At 40.1% G+C, this 14902-nt stretch overlaps 1 protein-coding gene across 3 annotated transcripts in view; it reads right to left on the bottom strand.

Moving 5' to 3' along the window:
* NELL1 (neural EGFL like 1) overlaps positions 1-14902 on the bottom strand; it is a 300890-nt gene that overhangs the window by 263894 nt on the left and 22094 nt on the right. For all 3 annotated transcript variants that reach the window (XM_033062507.2, XM_033062508.2, XM_033062509.2), the window contains exon 3: positions 9589-9739. In XM_033062507.2, coding sequence (XP_032918398.1) covers positions 9589-9739 — 151 coding nt within the window. The remainder of the gene's footprint in view (positions 1-9588; positions 9740-14902) is intronic.

Raw genomic sequence — 14902 nt, 5'->3', positions numbered from 1 at the left:
TTCAGTTGGAAACATCTGCTGTGGATGTAATGACCAAAAAAGTTGGAAAAGTCACTATCAGCATTAAATAAGAATATGTCAAACACCTGAAGCAGAAAAGGTACAGTATTTCTATAAGGTGAGTTGGCTTAATCCACCATCTGCATTAAAAAAATAGTCACCTATTCATCATCTCAGCCCACAGAAGTGCCCTTATCCTGTGGCAAGCACCACCACGTTTCATTCAAAGATTTTACTGCTGTTGGATTATGCAAGTGGCCAAAGGAAGGACAGCTCACAGATTGTGGATCCCAAGAGAGGGCCCTAAGAGCTGTGGGATTGGTGTCCTCCAGAATATCCTTGGGGTACACAGCACTTTATTTCCTGATCTTTACCAACCCGACTCCTATCACCAAACTACAATATCCCACAATGAGACAGCAGCAAATTTGGGTAAGCAGACTAAATGCTCCTATAAGAGCTGTAGGAACTAAAGCAGAACTACTTTTTACATTCAATTCTGGCAACCTTCCTCCTTATTACATTCAAACATAAACAAAGCAGAGTTATCATTCTGACTTTACAACTTCCATCATCCTTGATCAAGTGCCAAATGAAGCCCCACAGCCTCTTTCAAGGAGCAGCACTAGCACTTTATAGCAGATGCTCTTAGAGCTACTGAACAGATGTCCCAGGGCAAAGCAGCAGGCACAGATGGCATCCCTGCAAATATGTACAAACTTGGGGCTGCCATCTAGTCAAAGCATGGTGCATCTGCTTAACATTGTATGGGAGAAGGTCACAAAAACCACAGGAGTTCAAGGATGGAAGCCCCATCCACCTTGCACATGCTGCAGCAACACGATGATGTCAGGCCTCCCAAATCTGGGGAAAAAATCTGATAAAAATCAGACTGTTACTGCATAGAAACTTCTGGAGAATATCTGTGAGTCTGGCCAAGGTATAATTTTAATTTTTTTTTAATAACAATGCAAATTCAGAAGTCCAGAGATCAGTCATTTTGATGCCATCAACTGTAAATTCAGCAAGCTTCTGAAAAAATACATCTATTCAGACTTGTTTGTACACACAGCTTTTTCATTTCACAATAGTATTGTGCTAAAATGATAAAAATGGCTGCAGGCAAGAATGTGCTTTAGCATCTTTGTAGAAACACTTCATGGTGTATTTAGAGAAAGGCAACAAATCTGCATCCATTATCACAGAGATTTCAGGATTTTCAATCTACAGCAATTCTGTGATGAATCACAGGCCATCACTCCTCCGGATTTTTGCTGCTCCTTACCACCAAGTGAGTGTGTTTGCACAGTGGGGCACAGTGCTGGGTGTGCTGCCAAGGGGCTCAGCCTGGACAGCCACATGAAAGTAACTGAGATCTTGTTTCAGTAGTGCTCAGTGCAAAGCAAATCAGGCCAGGAGCAGGCACTGGGCACTGTGCTGCAGATAAGCTGTCAGGCATTTGGCCAAGGCACTGCCCCTGCTAGTGAGGAAGTCTTGGTGAGAAAAAGCAGTGCCTCTAAAAGAAAAGATACATCTCTTCAAACGAAAGGAAACACTCACTTTGCAGTTGTCACCACAGCTCTGTGCAGACGCAAAACCAGAACAAGTTACAGCTGCCAAGGCAAATATTTCAGTCGCTTCCACAGGCACTGTTCTCGTACCCTAGTTACTATAAAGTGACAGGGCGAGATCCCCAGCTCTGAAGCATTAAGCACTGTGAAACACTGGATTTTGAAGAAATGCCCTTAACACACTCAAAAGCACAGATCTACTCCTCCACTGCATGTGCATCTTGAGGAACACATTTGGAGCCGTGAGAGTCTCCTGTGGTGCGACTGTGACTGCCAGAGTGGCCCTGGATGGTAAGACAGGGAAGCTTCCTTAACATCCACACTTACAAACCATCCAAAGCTGCTTTTCACAGCTGGTTTAAATAAAGACAGACCCAGAGGCTGCACAGCAAAACCATGCATGGCAAATCGTCACTTGTGCAGCATTGAAGACTCACTGCTGTGGCAGAGACTACGCACTGATATCACCAAAGCCAGACTGACATCAGGCAGCACAAAAGCTGTTGTGAATAGAAGTATCACCTGTAACAATGAAATTTGTTGCTAAAAATCACATTGACTTTGTAGAAAGGGAAACACAAAAGCCAAATCCCATATATTGCATCACCAACTCTATTCTATTGTATCACCACCTATTCTATTCCAAAAGTATTCCTTCTATGCAAGCAAATCCAATATAGCCAAAATGTAATACTAAACACTTTCAAATCTCTCAACTAAAAGCTTGAAAGTGCAATATCACTGTGCTACTGGCTACCTAAGTAAGATTCTTCCAAATGTTTTTATCCTTTCATTTCAAGCAAAAGGAACTAAACCCAGTGAAATAAATGACTTTATTTTTCTATTCAGACCACTCTGGGGACAACAGTAATTGTGTTCTACCAGCCTAGCTTGAAACATTTAACAATAAACACTCCCACACTGACACCTTCTATTAGTATAGAATATTTATTAATATTTTGTCTTTTGTTCTACCCATCTTACACATGGCAGCTGGGCATGCAAGCTGCAAGGCATAAAGCATTTATGAGGTATTTGTGTACCTGCAACAAGGCAAAGGTCATCCTAACACAAATTTACTTTCCTCTTTGATCATATAAAGAAAAAAGTAACCCCAACATCTGCCTACCAGGTAAAAGAAGTTGGAGTCAGAGCTGATACAAAGCAGCTACATTTTTCCATGGCATGTGTTATAAGGATTGACCTTAAGCATTTTTGTTTTCATTTCATATGTCTAGAAATCTACCTTCACCACAGCTGCAACCTGCCTACTATCTGAAAAAAGCCTGGTTTCTCTCCTAGTCCTAATAAATCAAGTAGGTGGTACCACACTACACCTAAAAATAGGACAGCATCTCAGTAGGCTTCAGAGCTAGCACAGCCAGCAGGACAGAAAAGAGTCTGGCTGAAGTAAGCTGAAGTTCTGACTCCTTAAATGTAACTCAAAAAAACCCCCAACAGATCTTCACACAAAAAAAAAAAAAAGTCCTACAAAAAAAAAAAAACAACCCTACCCTCACCCTAAACGCTGTCTTAATTTTACTGAAAAGTAACCTGACAAAATAAATTCTTCATTCTTTTACATATCACCTCTCCAGTGCCAAGTCACTTTGTACATTCGCATCCTGCAGTTGTTAAGAGCTCGTCACCCACAACCCTTGGCCAAAGGTTTTTCTCCCCAGTGGACCATTTGCAATCCACAAATCACTGGTATTTGAGGACATTCTGAATGGGGGCTAGCTACTTTTGAAGGCTAACCTGGGAATCTGAGCTGGTATTAGCCCAGGGATCTCTGTGGGTATGCAGAAGCCTAGAGCTGCCAGTGCAACCAGGCAGATCCCAGCAGAGCTGTAACCAAAGCACAGCCCTGTCCAGTCCCTCCCTCCCTCATTCTCATCACAGCAGCCACAGCTCAGCTCAGGGGGTCCCCAAATCCACAGTCTTCAAATGCCAGATTTTAATAAAACAAGAGGATAGCAGCTTTTTAAACTAATGAGGTCTGCTACCTGAGTAAAACTACAGTATTTGAAAACAAATTACCCTGTGGTGTCCTTAGAAGAAAGGTTTTTCCCTTTAATCTCTCAAATGCAGCAGCTTTTCAGTATTTCTAACATTATGAAAAATTCCACTTGTTGCAAAAAGTGGAATATGCCAAAATCATCTTAGGTCTGGACTGGTCAGTATTCTTTAGACACTTTAGATTGGCTAAATATGACTTTCCTAATCAGCAAGAAAGGACACTTAATCAGTGAAACAATTACCATCCCTTAGTGAAGAGCACCCTAGAACTAATAAACTATAAGGATGTAGTAAATCAATACGTCCTTGTATGCCTATTTATACATTGTTAACTTGGCAAAGAACTCCAAGTCCATGCACCCCTTAGCTGAACTATCTCCATTATAACAAAAAAATCACACCTAGAGGTCAACAAGACATCTGCCCAGGAGAAGACTCTTCCCTCGAGCATGCACAGAAGTTAACTGAGATTACAAAACTTGTATGGAAACTACTAACCAGTAGTAAAAGAGGGGTTGTACTTGCAAAGTTACCAGCTCTGGACTTCTGTGTGCAAATAACAGCATGTGAAGCTCTGTTGGTGTGCTTGGCTTGTGTGAAACCACCGAGCACCCAGATTTGTGCAGATCTGAAATAAATAATTGATGTGTCTCTCAAGTGTGGTTATTGACTTGTTGCACACTGGGTAAAAGACAACAAACACATTTCTCCTAGATCCTCAGGGTGAAAAAAAATCTTTTCTTTGCCCTCTCTCAAGGCCCAGTACATATCTGCTCCATCCACATGCCCTCAGTTCCAGGCAGCCTCCACCTTCCTTGCCCCACTGCCACAAGCTCTGGCAGCTTTCCCCAGCCAGAAGCCATCAGGGCAGGCACTGCCACCCCCTCCCTTTCTAGAGAAAGTCCCTGGAGCAAAAAGAGGACACAGGCATCATTACAAAACTGCAAATAACCCCCCAAAAACAGACATATCACCCAGACTACTGCCAACCACACAAATATTTATAACACGTTGTGGACATCTAGCTGTCTTATTAACTAAGGGGGTTAACATTCTAAATGAACAGCCCAAACAGTTTTCAGAAAGTTGCATTTAGTGTAAGTTTGAGACATTCTGGTTCTTTGCCTATATCAGAGGGTCATAAAGCAGTCCAACAGAGTAACTCAACATCTTGGAGCAGACTCCTGGGGGACCCACACATCCTGCTCCTGGCTGACCATAACATTTCTGCACTGTCCAAATCCAGGTTTAAAGAGTTTCAAACTGTCAGCCATTTTCCTCCAATTGCCAGCGTGGTCCCATGAATGTGTTTCAACAGCTGGTTATGAGCAGCATGTTAATGCTTCAGAGAGACAACAATTGTCAGCCTAGTGTACATAAAACACCTGCTCTCAGCAGGAAGCCACAGGATGGAAAGTAACTCCTCCAGTAGTAACTCCTCTCTCACAATGCTTAAATCAGTGGAAGATTTATATAACAGTTCTTCTTCACTCTTTTCCTTTTCATACTTTAACCCCAAGAACAGAAGCAGATGAGCACAATTCTATTTGTATTTGCATCTCTAAAGACCTTTTGAGAAGGAAAAAAATGTGTAAATGGCTCATGTTTCTTATCAACTCATTCAGAGGGCTGGAAGTAAGGCTCAATCTTTACACTCTCTTTAGAGCTTTCCAGTTTAGCAATTCAACATATAAATATTCATAAAGATGTGCCCTTTACCCTAAAAGAAAAAGGTTAATGGATACATCTGCAGAGGTTTCCCTCCCCTTTCTGAATCCTGGGCATCTTGGAATCCAATATGCATATACCCATCTTGCAGAGAATAATCTAAAGCATGGCAGGGAGTAAATCAAATTTTTCAGGTTTACTACCAGGATCAGAAGTCACTTGTAGAGGCTTCTTTTGATCAGCTAGGTTTCAGCGAATAATTTAACTAATTTATTACCCCTTTTTGTTTTTAATTGAACATATAATGGCCTGGTAGCCTTCCAGCTTTATTTGTGAAAGTACAGCTCTCTATCTGCTCCTCAACAGCCTCAGCAGCTGTTCACAGTGTCACCTGGGGGGAAGTATTAAACAATGGACTGGAGTCTCATGTCTATTTTACCTCACCGCCCAAAACTGACCTGAAAGGAATAAAAGTCTCACTATGAGCCTGACACATTGATCAGAAATCCCCTGAATATTTATATCGACACAGCTTGCTGCTACACAGTGAGTAAATCCATTTCACTATAGCAGTACAATCAGCTTACAGGTGTCCAGATATTTGGTGTGGCATAAAGTTTCTGAAGCACAGGTCCTAGTTGCATGTTACAAGCATATTTTTAAAAAAATTAGAAAAAAATTAAAAATTCTAATTGCTTGCTGTAAGAAAATCTTCAAAACAATCATGTCTCAGTCCGCTGTTCTATTGTGGTGAGATCTCCCATTATGAAACACTTCAGAAAGAATGATGTTTGGGTACCTGAACATTCTTGACATATTTCTCCAGATGTTGATCTTGACCGGTGGTGGAAAAGAGCCATCAGTGTATCTCAAACCCAGAGACTGAACAGCTGAAAGGCAATGCTGACTCCACGTAAGTTATGTTCTTGGGCTCTGGACCATGCAAGGACAGAGCAGGTAAGGAGCAGGCAGACAGCTTCAGGTGGAACTGTATTAAATCACCGTTGAAATGAGGAATTCATTGTGGGTGGCATTTTAAATATCTTGATGGCCTTTCTAAGAGTTTTGGTGGTCTAAAGAGTCAAAGGATGTGAGCAAAATAGCTCACAAAGCTCATCTAGGAAGAATAGGCTAGCATAATTCACTGATCAAGAAAAGAGTTTCCACCTTCTGCATCCCCAAGTAACATGTCTGTCCATCCTATTTTTATTATCTATAATTTATGAAAGAAAACATAATCTTCAGATTTACCACTGCATTCCAGATAACTGCACATACAGTCTGCACAAACTATCAGACTGTCCAATTAGAATTTATTTGCATTAATTAAGATTTCCATTTTCCAAGATTTACTTTAATACATTTGAAGCATGAAAACGAAGTCTTTATCATCATTAAACTGATTCAACAAAATGTTAACAAAGATGCTTGTCATCATGGTCCTGTCCATCAAATGGTGATATAAATTAACAGCAAATCTTTAATTGCTATGAAATAGCCATTTAGAATAACATAATAGTGTATATAAATTCCTGACTTCAAGAAAAATTGTATTAATCTCATTTTATTATCTTCAGTTTAAGAGCTCCATTCTACTGGAAAATAAGAACCTAATACAACTTACTAGAGAAATGAAATTTAAACCAGGCATTCTATGCATTACCACCTTAGGACAACCATCTCCACTACATCAAAAAGCAGAATATACATACACACCTTTTTGTTGCTTGCAATAACTCCTATTTCTCATCCATTAAATCTGTGCACAACAAAAAAAGACGTTTTCCATAGAAATATGAACTCTGGTATATACAGCTAACAGAGCTGCTTTTTTCACTTGTTGTTGACTTCTCATGTGTTCTGAAGGCTAGAACTCCTAAAAATTTGGCTGCTTTTGGAATGCTTAAAAAAAGCAAACCTTTAACTATAATATCTCCTATTTTGCACAAAGAGAAAAAATTGGTAAGAGTTCTTGGGTTTTCCATAGTCAAAGTCTATACTGGTTAAGGAACAACTGTGCCCTTATATTTGCTCCCACACATCTTGCTCCTGATGAAATAAAGATGCTCTTCATTATCCTCTTTGCAGTGTCTGTTTTCACAGACACAGGGGAAATTGAAAAAGCTTGACCCAAAAAAAAGGATGTCATCAAGAACAGAACCATGACAATTATCAAAAGCCTAGTAGGAGCTACAATTAATAACAGGTTTGCCCTGTGACGCGTCTGCACGCATTTCAGTTCCCATGCAAAGCTATAGTGTGAGTGCAGCTATTAGAGAAACATCAAAAATTATCAACCTGAAAGTTCTGCTATTACATTGATCTAATCCTGTAAGCAGGATCTTCTTCAGCAGTGTCCCAAATCTTTGTTCTCTACTTCTCATCCATGTTAAAAAATACTTTCTCCATTGTCATCCACTTTATTAACTTCTGTCATCACAGACATGGGGGTATGAAAGCAGGATCCTTACCAAGGTCTGAGTAGCAACCTGAGAAACAAACAATGGCTTTAAGGGATACACAGTGAGTCCAAAAAAGAAGGATAGCCACAGTAATCCACTTGAAGTAACAGCAGTCAAGAGCAACACCAGACACATCTGTTCTGACTTCTGCATGGAATTACTGACACTGAAACTTCCTCAGTTGCTACACAGATCTACAAGGGTTTAACTGAGACTAGCAGGCAATCCTTCAACTCTATGTGTTTTTAAGCAGATGTCATAATTTTCAATATTATAGATGACCTCAGTGCCAGAGAGGACAACAGCAGTGTATTTTGTTCAACCAAGATTACTCCTGCATAGCACATCTCCCTTCAAGCCTCTGCCTGTCAAGATAGAGGACTCAAGGAGCAGCATTCGGTAGATTCCATATCTAAAAATCCATGTGCCTTGCACTGTATAATCACCACTGCCTGTCTAGTTTGACCTTGGATTTTGCTAAGTGCAGGCATGTGACAGCATTTTTCTGTTCAATGCTATGCTCAATCCTCTTTCTCAAATAAATAATAAACCAACTCTTAACATGGCCAACTGATCTTGTTAACCATGACTTCAAATGACCTGAAAAAGCTTGAAGAAATTGAAAAGTAATGCAAAAGGAATGACAGAGTAAGAGAAGGGCAACAGGAAGAGATGGAGGGAGGGATCCCTCCATAACGTAAAACAATATTCTTCTAGATTGAGACAGTGGCCTGAAAAATGCAAAAAGAATAAAATAAAAGAAAGACCAATAAGAAAGTAGAGATTGAATTGAACAGGGAAATAGCCTTCCCTTAACTGGAAAGGCTTGTCTGGACATCTCTGCTGTTGCACTGGCAAAAGACATCAGTGACAATTTGGTCGTGATGAAGTCACTGCCTTCTCCTTTATACACTTTCTCATCAAAAAGGGAAGAATTGGGAATTGGGCTAAAAATTGAGTGGCATGTGCATGATTAAGACAAATACCAGTAGGATTTTTTTTAAAAGAAGTGCCGCAGAAAAACTGGTATTGGATTTGAAATGGAAGCGACCAAAGAATGTCCCATTACTTGTGTTACAATAGGAAAGACCAGCGCTAGTCTTTCATGTCAGACTAGACACAAAGGTCCTTCAAGACCTAAGAAATTATTTTAAAAGCATTAACAAAGTTACAAATAGGAGACTGTTTGATACAATACACACTTTGAAACATCAAAACCTCATTGGAACTGTATTATGGACCATAATATAAAGTACACCTTTTTTTGTAATAAACTGATGTCTGCCACTAAAACAGATAATCAGGATCTTTTTCCTCCTACATTGACAACCAGAAAAAAAAAGTGGAGGGGAGAAGAGACATACATGAAATAGGAATATAATGTAGTTATACTGGGAAGAAAACACACAGAGTATTATATGCTTGCACAAGTAGCTTAATTGCTTAATAGCTTAACTGCTGAATCTCACAAAAAACATATTCTTTTATAATGCTATAAAATATAATGAAGCAAGAAAAGTGCAAGTTTAACTTTCATGAAAAAGCAAACTCCAAAGCACATATAATAAACTAGTCAGGAAAATCGCATTACAAGGTTTGTAACTTCCAAACTGCATTGCATCTATACTACATTGGTTTTGATCTTTCTGTTTAAGTTATTTTACAGACTGGGATACATAAATAATGAATTCCCGCTATAACAAAAAAAAGAACTAGAAAAAAGCAGAAAATAGCAAATTATGAAGAAAGGCTCTAATTTGCATATTAGATTTTACATCTACCATTTTAACACATTGTCCAAACAGACCACGGAGCACCCAGTATCTTTTATGTTGCTGCTGCAAGAGAGAGAAACAAATTTGTCTTACCTGTGCTCTAACTCTCGGATGGACAATATAACTCCAGAAGTCGATGGCTTTTGTTGCAGAGTGGCCAGAAACGTGAACTCACTTTTATTCCGAAAGAGCGGAATTAATTTCTCACTCACGTGGGGTGCTGCATGGATTTCTCTTTCTGTATCTAAGAATTTTATTTTTAAAAGGGGAAAGGAAAAAAAAAAAAAAAAGAAAAAAAAGGAAATAACAGTCTAGTAAAAATGCTAGGTCGGAAAGTTCAGATTACAGTTTTCATTTTCACATCAGTATTTTCCATTTTTGAGAATCATCTGCCATGATCAGCCACTGCATTTTTTCAGTGAAAACACCCAAATGCCATCTCTCGTCAGCATGCCTACACGTTACTTTGACAACCTCACAACTGGTCAGCTACTGATTTTCTGACAGATTTTTTGACGGGATGCTGAGCCATTTGTGTCTGCTGCGAGCAGATTAAGTTGCTGTAAATAAAGTGTGCTGCAGTCAGATAAATAGGCCCCTAAATTCTGAGAAATCTCAGACACTGCCTCTCCCAACACAATTCACCAAGCTCCAATTTAAATTTTTACAACTGACTCTGTTACTGCCTCTTCCCCGTACATCAGGGGAAACCTGTCCTTGCACAGTGTAAGGCAGAAATGTATTATTGCTAATAATGCTGTACGGCTGTGCTCCTGCCGGAGAATTAAACACAAGACATGCTTGCAATCCATGGCCATTTCAGGGATTTCTCAGTTTAAACAAGCAAAGTATGACAGCTCATACAATATTCATTAAACTACAGCTTGACCAGGCAGATGCAGAAACATTCCAGCCTTGCTAATCTTGGTGATGTCCAAGCAGCATCATGCCTTCTCATAACTGATCTTCAAAGATTCAAATGCATCATCTCCCACCACATTTTTAACTCATCCTTTTATGCACTATACATCATCATTATGAAAGACAATTAATACAAAGCAGAGAGATAATGGCATTTCACATTCCCACCCATTGCCATGTCTCTCATGCTGGGCCTTTGTCACACATTCACAAGACCTGAGCCACTTGCAGCTCCTGGATGTCACAACCGATTAGAAACCCAGTGTGCTTGCTTTCCAAAGGTTTTACTGTGAAGCCAAAAATGCTGGTACAAATTCTCAGCTCGTAGAAAACCAGATAACTCCACTGAATGCTGAGAATCCTGCCCAGCATGCATGATGTAACACACAAAGGAGTGATGAAAATTACAGTTCAGAATCTCACTGCATGGAAAAAAGAATCCCCAACAGTATAAAAAGGCCCCATTGTGTCATTAAGTGAGGCTTTGCAGACAGAGAGGAGAGAGACTGGCTTGGAAAACAACCTAAAACCTCAAACACACAACTACTGAGGGAATGCCATGGACCGAAACCAAACTCCACGGAACAAGTATTCAAGCGTGTTTTGTAATTGGGTGTCTCAGTTTTTCCTGTGCAGCCTAAAGCCCTCCAAATGGGTTTACACACCAGAGTGGTAACATGCTTGCACTCTGAAAGGCTCACTGGTGGAAAGTACTACAGTTAGACAATTATTACTGGCCATAAATATCATATAGTTCCTTTTCAAAAAGCTGATGCAAGAGATACAAAACTATGTCTCCCACAGACCCATAAATTCACCAATATCCAGTTTTCTATCTACAGAAGCAGACAACCCCCTGGTAGCACGTTCCAAGGCACAAGGAAGACTCAGAGGTAAAATATCCAAGACCTGACAGATGAAGATGATTATCATTTTTTGAAGGTTAAAAACCTTCCTATCTTACAACTTTTTTTCTTAAAGGTGTTAACAGTTACCAGAAATAAAATATGACTTAACAAAGCTTTCAAAAATTCTTTCACATGAAAGCACAGGCAGTGCTGTCAGTGGAACATACAGGCTTAAACTTCAGTCAAGCCTTGCAAAGTACAACAGTTTCTCATTATAGGAAGGCCCACATCCCACCACCTATCTATCAAATTTTATACAAAAATACAGGGCTCCTTGCTCAGAATCATCCATGGTTCATCAGCGCACTGACTACTTAGAAACACACTTGAAATATTTTGAGATATTCTCTACCATCTCTTAATAGAGAAAAGTGTATTCAAACCACCTGAAACACTGATACTCATTCTCTGTTGATTAAAATCAGTAAGATCCAAAGTTCCAAAATTCCAGAGTGTTGGGTCAAAACTATAGGGTAACTGGAGCTGAGACTGCTCCAGTGCCAAGCACAACCTGGGCTTGCAACCTGGAACCCAAATGCTGTGAAGGAGGGGTTTTGAGGACAGCATTACAGCACCCAGCTCCTGTCCCCCACGCCTCTCTGGCGCTGCCTGCCCTCGCACACACCATCCCCAGGAGCAGCATGCTTGTGTTTTGCTTCATTTCTGCAGAAAATACCATACAAATGAGCTGGGAGTACAATCCATTTAGAATAAGAGCCTTCTACTTTCAGGTAGATTTTCACACTTCAAAATAAAAAAAGAAGAAAAATTGAGAATGCATACACCCCCTCACCACAGGTGCCTGAAAGGCAAAATACTTTTTATGCTCTCTATAAAAATAACTGTCTGCTTGTAATGAAATGTCATATTTCCTACATAATACAGAACAATATAGGTTTATACAGCAATCTTCAGTGAAACATCACTTCATGCTTGAACGATAATGCAATCTCAGCAAAATAAATAAACAAACACAGATACGACTTTCATATGCCCTTCTATGTGATTATATTTTCTTAATTTGAAATAGTGACTCTCTGGAGGGTTTTTTAAAACATACCAGAGTGTTTCTAAAATTAAGCAAGGAAAGAAAAAGAGCATACTGAGTTATTTGCAACTCCGAGAGACAGAAATCATCTCAGAACATCAAGTAAAGTCAACTTTCTACCTTCAGTAGAACAAAAGCACAAGACACATCTATGTCAGAGAGAATATATGTAGCTTGATTTTAATTCTTTTTTTAAGCTCTAGGTCCAAGGAAGAAGTGCCAAACACAAACCAATGGTCCAGTTTGTCAGGACAGACAACCATAACCATTTAGTTACTATCTTATCCCCTCCCTGGCACCATCTCCCCCACAGGCAGGGATGCCACCGTGCCTGCTCCTGAATGCTTTGTCCCTTGAGAGTCCATTCAGCCCCTGCCCAGCACAGCTCTGCTGAGCCAAAAAGAGTTACAAGAGGAAGCAGCACCCAGGGTTGCCCCAACATGGGGCTCAGCACTCACAGCACCCTGCCCAGCTGCAGCAAACTCCTGCACCCTGAGCCACATGTTGGGTGTCAGCAACTTTTCATTCTTTGTCCATACACAAGCCGCACCTGATTATAAGCCGCACGTTACAATACAGAGTGTGATAAAAGGTATCTGTTCTATCACCATCTGTTGAGAGTGGGGGCAGTGATCCTTATCTCTACGGGAGATATTCTGCTAATGAGCCATCCATTGAAACCAGGCAGGGCATTGTTCTTTATCCTTTCACAACCCATCCTTCCTCCAGCCAGTCATTTTCTGCTAATGGCCATTGAGTCCCACTGTGGGACTGATAAAATTACTGCATCCCATTGGAAGTTGCTCCAGCCAGGGGGAAGAGCCCAACATTTCTTACCAAGATAAAAACAGAGGTTTTGGGACACTAAGGGAGCCCCTTTCTCCACTGGACTCCAGAGGAAAACCGGATTTCTCCACATCACCACTGGACCTCCGGAGGGAAACTGCACCTTGTACAGGAGCACTGCTCCAACTGAGCCACATCTGTCACTGCAGGAGGACGCAGTCACCATTTAATGGGACTGCTGCCAACACCCTGCCTGATGGGGTGTCAGGTTGTACTCTGACTGTGTCAGGGTTTGGAGTTTGTTTCTTTGTAGTACTGTATTTCTATTTTAATTTCCCTAGAAAAGAACTGTTATTCCTAATTCCCATATTTTTGCCTGAAAGCCCCTTGATTTCAAAATTATAATAATTTGGAGGGAGGGGGTTTACATTCTCCATTTCAAAGAGAAGTTCCTGCCTTTCTCAGCAGACACCTGTCCTCCAAACTAAAACAGCAACTTTTTGTTCTTTGTCCATATATAAGCCGCACCTGATTATAAGCCGCACTTTGGGTTTGGACCAAAATTTTAGTCAAAATGGTGTGGCTTATAATTGTGAAATTACTGTACTCACAACACTCGCTATCAGCTCCTTCAAAATAAGTCTCACCTTTTTATTTTAGCATAGGTGTGTTTTCCCTTCACCATAAAACCAAATGTACAGCAATGTCACTCTGGGGCCAACGATGTTAGGCCAAACTTTACCTCACACATACAAACCATTCAGATATTTCAGTGCACACTAACCTGAAATGCCAAATGGAATTAGGTACAATAACTCAGGATCAGCATCAGTCCTTACCCAACCTGATTTACACCCTCAAGTCTCATCTTCCTGTGTGGATTCAATGCTCTAGACATCACCAGCTCTAGCAACTAAGAATTAAGACCTCAGGCTTCTGCCATTTGTAACCTGAACACCTTGGAAGCCCCAGAAAAGAGAAATGGAGCGGTTGGCATCAGGTCCACTAGAAACAGTGTAAGAAAATCACCATCACACAGAAGCAGACAAAATGAGTTAGAGAAGGAAAAGGATAATGCTAGAAAAGAAAGCAAAAGTCTTGCCAAGCTTCCTTTGACAGTGACAATAATCGAGTACAAAAGGAAAGACATGACCATTTGGGACAGAATTTTAAGTGATGAAAAATGTGCACCAGTTGTTGAAAGCCATATCCCAACCCATCTGGGGAATAATTTCACTTTAATAGATGCCGCCATAAGACAAAAAATACTAAAATTCAGTTCTGAACTAACTCATTTTCTAAAGCAATAGGTACACTTTATCATTCACTAGCCTGCTTGAATACCTTTTACTTCCCTTGGCAGAAAACATACTGCAGAACACATTGCTTTATTGGTAACTTCAATCATTTTAAAGCTATTTGCTTCAACATGCTTTCAGTAAAACCTTTGAACAGCCACTCTGGACAAGCAAGTAGAAATTAATCCTGCAACAACAGACAATCTGGATTTAAGCTATAGTAATTAAAGAATTGAATATTATAGCTTTTTGGCTTTTACCTTGCTATGGGCAAAATCCAGTAAAACTGAAAACTGTATTTAAAAAAACAAAACAAACAAAAATCACCCCAGTGCCCCAATTTTTTTTTTAAGTTGCCACCTTTACAAAAATGAAACCAAGATTAGATGGATAACCCAAAACTAGCAACTGTCAGTGTAGGCAGTTCCTAACAGTTGTTGAGAATG

This window comes from Catharus ustulatus, chromosome 6 (genome assembly GCF_009819885.2).
Source record: "Catharus ustulatus isolate bCatUst1 chromosome 6, bCatUst1.pri.v2, whole genome shotgun sequence".
Taxonomy (NCBI): Eukaryota; Metazoa; Chordata; class Aves; order Passeriformes; family Turdidae; genus Catharus; species Catharus ustulatus.
Note: the sequence above shows the minus strand (reverse complement) of the source record. Positions and strands in the feature narration are given on the sequence as shown.